General features: G+C 58.1%; 1 protein-coding gene across 1 annotated transcript; it reads right to left on the bottom strand.

Moving 5' to 3' along the window:
• Window positions 1-2,428: 2,428 nt before the first annotated feature.
• LOC117888928 (calpain small subunit 1-like) lies at window positions 2,429-7,710 on the bottom strand. The gene is made up of 5 exons (XM_034792722.1): window positions 7,671-7,710; window positions 7,470-7,546; window positions 6,721-6,799; window positions 6,477-6,625; window positions 2,429-2,539 (listed from the first exon to the last, which is right to left on the bottom strand). The coding sequence occupies exons 1-5, from the start codon at window positions 7,708-7,710 to the stop codon at window positions 2,429-2,431; spliced, it is 456 nt and encodes a 151-aa protein (XP_034648613.1).
• Window positions 7,711-10,209: the final 2,499 nt, after the last annotated feature.

The raw sequence follows: 10,209 nt of genomic DNA, 5'->3' as shown, positions 1-10,209 counted from the left end.
GCAATGCAGACGTACAGCGCCTGGCACAATGGGAGCCGGGTCCATGACTGGGATGCCTAGATTCTACCATAATACACGTAATAGCAATACATACGCACAGTGCCTGGCACAATGGGGGCATGGTCCATTACCAGGGTGCCTAGATTCTACTGTAATACACCTCATAGCAATGCAAACGTACAGTGCCTCGCACAGTGGGGTGGCGGCCTGTGCCTTTGAGACACCACAACACCCAGAACGGTAAATGATCATGAATAACAACCACAGTCGTCACCGTTGAACGAGAACACCAGCGAGAAACCATCACGGAAGGGAGTGGAACAAAATGTGCCTCCCATCAACTGCTGAACCAAGGTCACCGGGTTTGCAGCCGCCGCCGCACCCCAGCCTGTGACAACACAACCACTTTGGAAACAGAAAGAGAAAGAAGAGCCTGCTCTCAGATCCCGCCTGCTGCCCTGCCCGAGCCCAGGCCATCGTGTGCCCACCCTCCCCTCCCTGCTCCCACCTTTGACTCATCTCCACGGCAAACTCAGAATTTCCCCACTTGGCTGCTCCCAGGGAGAAGATGCTGCAGCCAGGGGCTTTAGGGAGGAGGAGGCGTGTGGCCTGAAGGAGGATGAGCTGTTTGGGAGTTAAAAGCTGACTCCTGGATCAGGGAAGGGAGTGGGGCCTATTGGTTAGAGCAGGGGGCTCGAAGCCAGGACTCCTGGGTTCTATCCGCAGCTCTGGGATGGGGTGTGGCATGTGGTGGGTTATAGAGAGCACTTATTGGTCAGGACTCTGGGGCTGCGTTCCTGGCTCTGGGTGGGAGGCCAGGACTCCTGGGTTCTACCGTTGTCTTTGCCCTCAGTGACCTTGGGCAAATCCCCCCCCCCCCGCTCGTGCCTCTGTTTCTCCCGCTGTGAAATGAGGGAGTGAGCCAGCGACTGGAGAATCTGCCACGACACCAGCCTCACTCGTGCTGCCAGGGGACTTTGGAATCCTCACACGGAAGGTGCCAAGGACACACAGCGCGTCACCGTCACTATAGTAATAACCATGTGTTTTGCAAACACTCATTAAGCGTGTGTGCTGGAGTAACTACCCCAACTTGGCAGATGGGGAAACCGAGGCATAGGGAAGGAACAGCACGGGGAGACAGTGGCAGAGCTGGGATTTCCGGTTCCGTGTGCTCTTTGAGGTCACTAGAGTACGCTGCCTCCCAGAGCTGGAGAGAGAACCCAGGCGTCCTGGCTCCCAGCCCCCTGCTCTAATCACTAGGCCCCATTCCCCTCCCACAGCTGGGAATAGAACCCAGGAGTCCTGGCTCGCAGCCCCCCTGCTCTAACCATTAGACCCCACTGCCCTCTCAGAGCTAGGGATAGAACCCAGGTGTCCTGGCTCGCAGCCTCCGCCCTCTAACCAACGGCTCCCATTCCCCTCCCCGAGCTGGGAACCCAGGAGCCCTGTGCTTTCAGCCCCGGGCTCCACTCTCTAACTCTCCTGCCTCCGTCCTTCCACATCCCCCAGCTTGGGAGACCCTCTGTCAGGTGCCCCAGTGCCCCCTTAAAGCCAAGGACCCTTCGGGTGCGTCTCTGGCCATGGGCCTGCTGGGAGCTCCCATCCCGCTGGAAGGGGGCTGGGGTTTGGGGTGTTGCAGGGCGATGGGGCTGAGCCACGCACACGCACGTGCACGCACGCACACACACACACACTCTCTCTCTCTCTCCAACCTGCAGATCAGATCAGCCTGCTGCCCCAGCCTGGGCTGTGACTAGAGCACCTGGGGGCTACCGTAATCGCGCTAAAATAATAGCAATAAAAATGTACACCCCGCCCCAGCCCAATGGACTCCTGGTCTATGACTGGGGCTCTTCCACGCTACCGCAATACATGTAATAGCCCCAGCCTCCAAATGCTAGCGTCAATGTCAGTTTCCAAGCATACACGGCCGCCTCGGCCCAGCCCTCATGCTGCACCCTCCGGTCATCCACGTGCACATCCTGCGAGCCGGCGCTCAGCTCTGGGTCCATACGAGTCTCCAGGACTGCGGGGTCTCAGCTTGGCCTACTCCCACCCTGATCCCAATCACAAAAACACATGGGGAGTTGAGATGTGAATGGGGTCTAGTGGTTAGAGCAGGGGGGGCTGGGAGCCAGGACTCCTGGGTTCTCTCCCCAGCTCTGGGAGGGGAGTGGGGTCTAGTGGTTAGAGCAGGGGGGGATGGGAGCCAGGACTCCTGGGGTCTCTCCCCAGCTCTGGGAGTGGAGTGGAGTCCAGTGGTTAGAGCAGGGGACTAGGCCTCACACTCACAATTGCTTGGTGTGTTGTTTACACCGTTCCTGGCGTGCCCTGGGCACATTCCCAGTTCTCGTGCTGCCCCCTGCAGGCTGTCAGAGGCCCTGGCCTTTGTCATACAGAGGCCCTGGAAGCCTGGGCAGGGGGGTCAGGGCTGGTTTCTGGGCCCGCCTGAGCGGCACATGGTGAGCCGGAAGGAGGCTAAGCCTGGCACAACCAGGACCCGGGTCAGTGAGGGGTGTGACGTGCTGCGCCCGAGCTGCAAAGGAAGAGATCACGCTGACCCAGACACTGCCACAAGCACACACGGACACTGCCACAGCTCCCCAGAGCTCACAAATACACTGACACACACGCACACTGCCATCACGACATACAGCTGAGACACACACAGAGCTCACAAACACACACAGACACTGACACAGCTCCCCAGAGCTCGCAAATACACTGACACACACGCACACTGCCATCACGACATACAGCTGAGACACACACAGAGCTCACAAACACATACGGACACTGACACAGCTCCCCAGAGCTCACAAATACACGGACACACACGCACACTGCCATCACGACATACAGCTGAGACACACACAGAGCTCACAAACACACACGGACACTGACACAGCTCCCCAGAGCTCGCAAATACACTGACACACACGCACACTGCCATCACGACATACAGCTGAGACACACACAGAGCTCACAAACACACACGGACACTGACACAGCTGCCCAGAGCTCACAAATACACTGACACACACGCACACTGACATCACGACATACACCTGAGACACACACAGAGCTCACAAACACACGGGGACACTGACACAGCTGCCCAGAGGTCTCAAACACACTGACACACACGCACACTGCCATCACGACATACAGCTGAGACACACACAGAGCTCACAAACACACACAGACACTGACACAGCTGCCCAGAGCTCACAAATACACTGACACACACGCACACTGCCATCACGACATACAGCTGAGACACACACAGAGCTCACGAACACACACGGACACTGACACTGCTGCCCAGAGGTCTCAAACACACTGACACACACACAGAGACAACCTCACCAAGCTCACTGATACACACACCGAGCTCACAAAATCTCACTAACACAACCGCACCGCACTAACACACAGACACAACTACACCGCGCTAGCGCACACGCAGAGCTAAAAAACCCAGACACACGCAAAGATTACAAGCTCACACAGCTAACCAAGACACAATAACACAAACACTGAGCTAACACACACACACAGCTAACAACCCCGCCCAATTCTCAGCTTCCCAGACACAGATTTCTCTCTCTCCCATCCCCACCCCCCCCAAACAAACACAACACAACACAACACATCCCTCCCCCGTCTTCCAAGGAAGGCAGGGTTCACACCTCACCCACAGCAAACACACAGCCACTGCCGCGGCGCCCTGCCACGCTCATGCTATAACCCACAAACTCTCTCAGTGACGCACTGGCTGGCGTGTCCGGAAACCCACCCAACGGCACACCTGTTCTCGCACGCACACCCGGTGTGTCGCTCACACACCTGCTGCACTGTGCACACCCGCTCACACTCACACCTTGACAGTGCACACCCCGGTCACACTCACATGCTCCAGTGGGCACAGCCGGAGAACAACCCCAGGGGCCTTTACCAGGGCCCCGTATGGTGCCCCCCAAGGAGGTGCCCCAGCCCAGTCCCCTCTTCCCTGGAGCTCAGAGCGGGCCTGGCCCATGCCCTGATGCTCCCCAGGAGGGGGGCAAGGCACAGGGGCGTGCCAGGGTTGCAGCATAGGATGTGCACGCTAAGAGGGGTCCCCTTTTCCCCGCCCCCTGCTCCCCAGCTGTATCACTCTCTGCCCTCCCTCCCCCAGGGGGTCGCCTGCCACTAGGGGCAGCCCTGGGGCTTGGCCTGCCAACTCACTGAGCCACAAAAGGGCCATTCTGCAAAGCGGGGAGAGAGGGCTGTGTTGCAGGGGATAGAGTAGGGGACTGGGGAGGCAGGACTTTCAGGGGGAATCAAGGGGCTTCTCCCCCGCACACACTTCGAGCCCCCCCGGCCCCGCCGGCCAGCCTGTCCCCGCAGCAGGGGTGGGAAGAGGTTGCGTAAATCAGAAACAATGCAGAGAATTCCCCTCCTGCCGCGCAAAGAACAGGCTGTTCTCTGTGAGTTCATCCCTCAGCCTAGATCAGCCACTCCCCGCCCCCCCCGGCCACAAGCACAGCCCCCCCCTTCCTTACCACCCGCCCCCCCCACTGCCCCCGCTCTCAGCTGGAGGGCTGAAAATCTGAACCAGGAAATGAGCTCAGAGGCCCACGCAGGAACTTCGGGGGGTGGGTGGTTGATTTTGGGTTTGTAAACAGCCCCTCCACCCCCACCCCCCCACCGTCACTGCCAGGCAATGCAGGCCGCGCAGCACAGGGCCAGCTACACCCAATGGAGTGGTTAGAGCAGGGGGCTGGGTGTCAGGACTCCTGGGTTCTAGTCCCAGCTCTGGGAGGGGAGTGGGGTCCAATGGTTAGAGGTAAGAGGGGGGACTGGCAGTCAGGAAACCTGGGTTCCATTCCCAGTTCTGGGCGGTGAAGTGTGGTCTAGTGGTTTAGAGCAGAGAGGTAACAGTCAGGACTCCTGGGTTCTTCTTCTGGCTGTGTGACCTTTCCCTTCTCTGTGCCTCAGTTTCCCCACCTATAAAATGAGGAAAATGCTACTGGCCCACATGCCAGGAGGACGGAACAGGCCTCGTTAGTTATTAACACACAGCACAGGGAGGGAGCGACCCAGGGGGAAGGTATGGGAATGAGATCAGCACCTGGCCTTTGCTCCAGTGGACTCTCTCTAGGTTTACACACGGGGATACCTCGGAGCAGGATCTGTCCTGGTGGAGTTACTCCAGCTTTCACGCTGACGGAAACAGGATCGGAAGCTATAGTCACTCCACTGACATCTGTGTGGCGACTCCTGTTCACACAAAGGTACAACTGAGATCAGAATCTGGCCCGGGTTGCACTGAAGCCAGATGGGGAGTGACTCCGGATTTACATCACTGTGAACAGAATCTGGCCTGGGCTGCACTGAAGCTAGTTGGGGGGTGACTCCAGATTTACCCCACTGACTGTGATCAGAATCTGGCCTGGGCTGCACTGAAGACAGTTGGGGAGTGACTCCGGATTTACATCACTGTGATCAGAATCTGGCCAGGGCTGCACTGAAGCTAGTTGGGGGGTGACTCCGGATTTACCCCACTGACTGTGATCAGAATCTGGCCCAGGCGGCACTGAAGCCAGTCGGGGAGTGACTCCGGATTTACCCCACTGACTGTGCAATCTGGCCTGGCCTGTCTCCAAAGTGGCTTGGCTCCTTGTTCCCGCCCTGCTGCTGGGCTGGAGCTTGGCAGCTGGTTCCTGTTTCCAAGAGCTCACTGCTGTTCCCGGGTTTGGCAGGGAGGGGAGGCCACGCTGGCCTAGGACAGAGCGTTCCCTCCCTGCGAGGGGCTCATCCCTCCTTCCCCCCGCCCAGCCACCGGAAGCAACTTCCCCTCCCTGACCGCGACCAGCGGGAGCGGGGGGCCCCCGGTTCCGGGGCTTCGGCCCTGAAAATTCTGCTGTGATGCAACCTGCCTTTTCCAACCGCAGGAACCTGCCAAGAACTGGACGTCCTCTTCCCGGCCCTGCCGCTGCCGTCTCGTTGCAGGAGGGGTTATGGGCACAGACCCCCACAACCGCCCGGGGGAAAACGCCCCGGGAGAGGCGGCCTTGATGCCGGAGGGATTTGAACTCCCCTCCTAGCTGCTCTCCGAGGATATTCATCGGCTGTTAGCAGCAGAGGGAGCTAGGAAACACAGCTGAGCGATCCCGATCCCAGCCAGAAGGGGGCAGCAGTGCACACACCCCTGGTGCCAGGCGCTGTACGCTTTTATGGCCATTCGTTGTATTACGGTAGCACGTAGGGACCCATCATGGCACTAGTACCTTCTAGCGCGATTAGGTGTATTACGGTAGCACCTAGGCGCTCGCGTCATGGACCAGGCCCCCATTGTGCCAGGCGCTGTACACACATGGAGCAAAACCCAGATGGGAGGGGCCCAGCTCACACTAGAGGCAGGGGTGGGAGGGGCAGATGGAGGGGAGGAGGGGGCAGAGGACCCCAGAACCCGCCCCCCCTCCCCCCGCCCATCCCCAGGACCGACCCGCAGGCCACTTACGAAACATGGCGTCCAGGCGAACCAGGCAGCTGATGAAGTTGTCGAAGTCCATGTGGCCGTTCTCGTCTGAGTACCTGCGCACGATCATCTGATACAGCTGCTCGTTCAGCCGGAAGCCTGGGGGGAGGGGGGGGAGAGACAGTCACTCCCCATCCTTGTGGGTCCCCGTCCCCCCGCCCCCCCGCCAATCCCACCCCTCAGCGGCTCCTTACCCGCCGCCTCGAAGGCGCCTGGCAGCTCGCTGCTCCCGATGGTGCCGGATCGGTCCGTGTCGTACTGTTTGTAGACACACTGGGCGGGGGGAGGGGGACAAGTTGGTTATGGGATAAGAAAGTACCCCCCCAGCACAAACACACAGCCGCTGATTGGGTCTGGGCAGGGAGGGGGACCACAGGCAGAGAGATGGCAGATATGAGCGAGGGGGGAAGGGAACAGAAGCCGAGATCACCCCCAAGAACGGCAGAGCGGGGAAGGGAAATAAGAAACCACCACCCCACCGCTCAAGTGGCACATGGGGGGCAGGAGGGACACGAGAGAGACACCCCCCCACACTAAAATGGCAGCCCCTCCCCAGAACGCTGGGGGGGAGCGGGGGCGGGGGGAACATCACAGGCAACGCAGCCCCTTAACTCTGCCCCAAGGAGGGGACTGTTTGGATCCCAGCTACCCCCCTGCCGGACACCCCCGGTACCTCTGGCAGGTAGGCAGGGGAGCGGCGCTAGGAATTCTGGGTACCCAAAAGGCAATGCAGCAGCAAAGCCCCCTCAACACGCAGGGCTGAACATGATGCACGTCAATTCCAGCTGGGAAGGCTCCTTGGAGTCCAGCGCTCTTAAAAAGATCCCCGACTGGGATCCCCAAGGTCTCTCGTTCCCCCTCCTGTCCCTACGCCCGGAGGGGGGGGGGTACAGTCGGGTCTCAGCCATGCGTGATAGCCGCCCCCCTCCCCCCACCTCTCTACCTGCCACTTCTTGACGTTCCCCCACAAATACTTGAATTCCTCGAAGCCCAGCTTCCCAGTTGTGTGGCTCTGAAGCGCTCGAGGTCAAGGAACAAAGACATCGGCCAAAGCCACCCGGGGCCCCGCCAAGCCGCAGGGAGGGGATCCGGCAGCACGGGGGCCTTCAACATGGGTGGAAACGGCCCCCCCCAAGACTCTCACCTGTGCAGGGGATCTCCCCAGCCAGCGTGGAGCTGGGCATACGGGGCCCAGCACAGGGGGCAGATCGGGGGCGTGGCCAGAGCGCACTACCCTGTGACTATTCCTTGCCCCCTGAGCCCATAGGGGGCGGATCAGGAGTGTGGCCAGAGCACACTGCCCTGTGGCTATTCTCTGCCCCCCAGAGCCCATGGGGGCGGATCGGGGGCATGGCCAGAGCACACTGCCCTGTGACTATTCTCTGCCCCCTAGGGGGTGGATCAACCAGCCACCCTACCTCACATGAGCGTAGAATCATAGAATATCAAGGTTGGAAGAGACCTCAGGAGGTATCTAGTCCAACCCCCTGCTCAAAGCAGGACCAACCCCAACTAAATCATCCCAGCCAAGGCTTTGTCAAGCCTGACCTTAAAAACCTCTAAGGATGGAGATTCCACCACCTCCCTAGGTAACGCATTCCAGTGCTTCACCACCCTCCTAGTGAAATAGTGTTTCCTAATATCCAACTTAGACCTCCCCCACTGCAACTTGAGACCATTGCTCCTTGTTCTGTCATCTGCCACCACTGAGAACAGCCGAGCGCCATCCTCTTTGGAACCCCCCCTCAGGTAGTTGAAGGCTGCTATCAAATCCCCCCTCATTCTTCTCTTCTGCAGACTAAATAATCCCAGTGGGCCCCACAACCTTCTCTTGCATCTCGGGCTATGCCCTTTGCCCCAGGAAGCCCAGATCCAGTTGATCCTGCCTAGTTCTGGCAGATCAGCTGCTGTGAATGGACCTTTGCATCAGTGGACAGCAAGAGCATAGAAGACCCTGTCCCGAGCACAGCCGGCTGGGGACTGGGTGACCACTGGCCAAAAGCCAGGGGCGATCGCCCCCAGGAGACTCATCTCCTTCCAGGGTCGCAGGGAGGAGGACTGAAACGCACCCTTGTTACAGCAGATCCACAAAGGAATCCGGGTTCTAGGCTTGTTAAGAGTCTGGCTTAGCGAAGTCAACTCTGGGCCCAATCCCCGCTCGTCCCTAGCCGCAGGGCCCGCTCGGGCTAGCCCACGCCCACTTCCTGGAGCGGGCTGAGGGCAGCGTTTTCTAAAGCGGCTGCTGATTTTCGGGTGCTGAAGGCGAGCGGCTCTGGGCCAGATTCCCAGAAAGCACCAGCTGCAGCCGAAGACGAGGGGAGCTGGGGTTGGCAGGTGGATTTTTCCCCGAGCCCTTATCAGGGGAGACGCCTTCCTCCCTCCATCCCTCATTAAGAGCCCCGGAGCTGCATCCTTTTGAAGAACACAGGATTGGCTGGCTGCCCAAATGGTCTGCCAAGCAAGGAACACGGCTGAGATCCTCCAAAGACATTTCAGCACTCGACCTGTGGGAGTTGATCCTCAGAGTTAGCTAGGTGCTTAACTCCTACGGATGACAGGGGCACTTAAGGTCCTAAATACCTTTGAAGATCTCGATCTTGTTTGCAGGATATGACTGCTGCGGGATAGATCAGTCACTTTCTCGGGCAGACAGGCCCCTCCTGCCCTCTGCAGGCTGTCGTCGGGTGCAAAGTCCCTTGCTTTATGGGCCACATGCTCCCCAATGGGTCAAACTGTGAACCAAAGCACGCCTGGGTAGGTGGAACTCCAGGGGAGTGGGCATGGGACAGTTCACCCCTGGTTTTTCAGGGCCTAGGGCAGTTGGACTACAATCCCACATTTCAAGGAAGGGTACTAGGCCGGGGCTCTGCCCCCAGCAGTGACAAAGCATGAGAGAAGCAACATCACGCATCAGCTTTTTGAAACTAACCCTCACCCCCACTGCAAAGAGACAGGTCAGAACTTTTATTAGAACAACGATGACAAGAAACCTGCGGGCGAGGTTCCCATCTGTTAAAGCGCCAGAGGAAATCTACCACGTGCTTGTTGATTTCAATGGGAGGCAGTGGATTTACTCCTTGGGGCTTCGAACGCGGCCCCGCTGCTAAATCCACGTTATGGTTTAATTTAAAAAAGGTTTTAGAAAAACCTGAATAGGAAATGTTCGATTTCTTTAAAAAAAAAAAAAAGCCCCAAAGTGTGTGTGAAACTCATTGTCCTTCTTGATTTAGATTTAAAACCACACCTTGTAATTTGAAGAGCCCAAATTCTGCTCCGGGGGGGGAATTCTGCACCGAAAAATGCTGCGCACAATCTTTTAAAATTCTGCATATTTTATTTGTCAAAATAACACAATATGATCCTGCCAGTTTCAATGATTTGGGGGAATTTATTTCAAAATCCCTGTCAGCAAGTATGTCTGGAACAATACAGAGCGCCAAAAAGATCCCCCCCGGAGTAAAGTTAAAGAAACCCCTGCGCCTGCATGGATCTTCACTGCAGGACCAAGGTCTAAGTCACCCTGGAGTAGGAGAGATGGGGAGGAAGGTAGAGAGCAGATTGGTCAGCTGAGCGAAGGCATCAGCTTAGGGGGGGTCTGTCCCAAGTCTCTTCCCAGGAAGAGGGGAACGTGCTCCCAAAACCCACTTAGCTGCTCCTAGTCCCCCACTCTTCTTCAGCTCCCT

This window comes from Trachemys scripta, chromosome 16 (assembly GCF_013100865.1).
Source record: "Trachemys scripta elegans isolate TJP31775 chromosome 16, CAS_Tse_1.0, whole genome shotgun sequence".
Classification (NCBI taxonomy): domain Eukaryota; kingdom Metazoa; phylum Chordata; order Testudines; family Emydidae; genus Trachemys; species Trachemys scripta.
The sequence above is the reverse complement of the archived record's forward strand: the minus strand, read 5'-3'. Positions and strand labels throughout refer to the sequence as shown.

Excerpts from the sequence above, each read along its gene's own strand:
- LOC117888928 (XM_034792722.1), bottom strand. The coding sequence starts at position 7,710 with ATGCCCAGCTCCACGCTGGCTGGGGAGATCCCCTGCACAG. Across the intron at positions 7,547-7,670 it reads TGGGGAGATCCCCTGCACAG|CGCTTCAGAGCCACACAACT; the intron begins GTGAGAGTCTTG and ends CTTGACCTCGAG. Across the intron at positions 2,540-6,476 it reads CGGGTCGGTCCTGGGGATGG|CTCGGGCGCAGCACGTCACA; the intron begins GCGGGGGGAGGG and ends CTTCCTTTGCAG.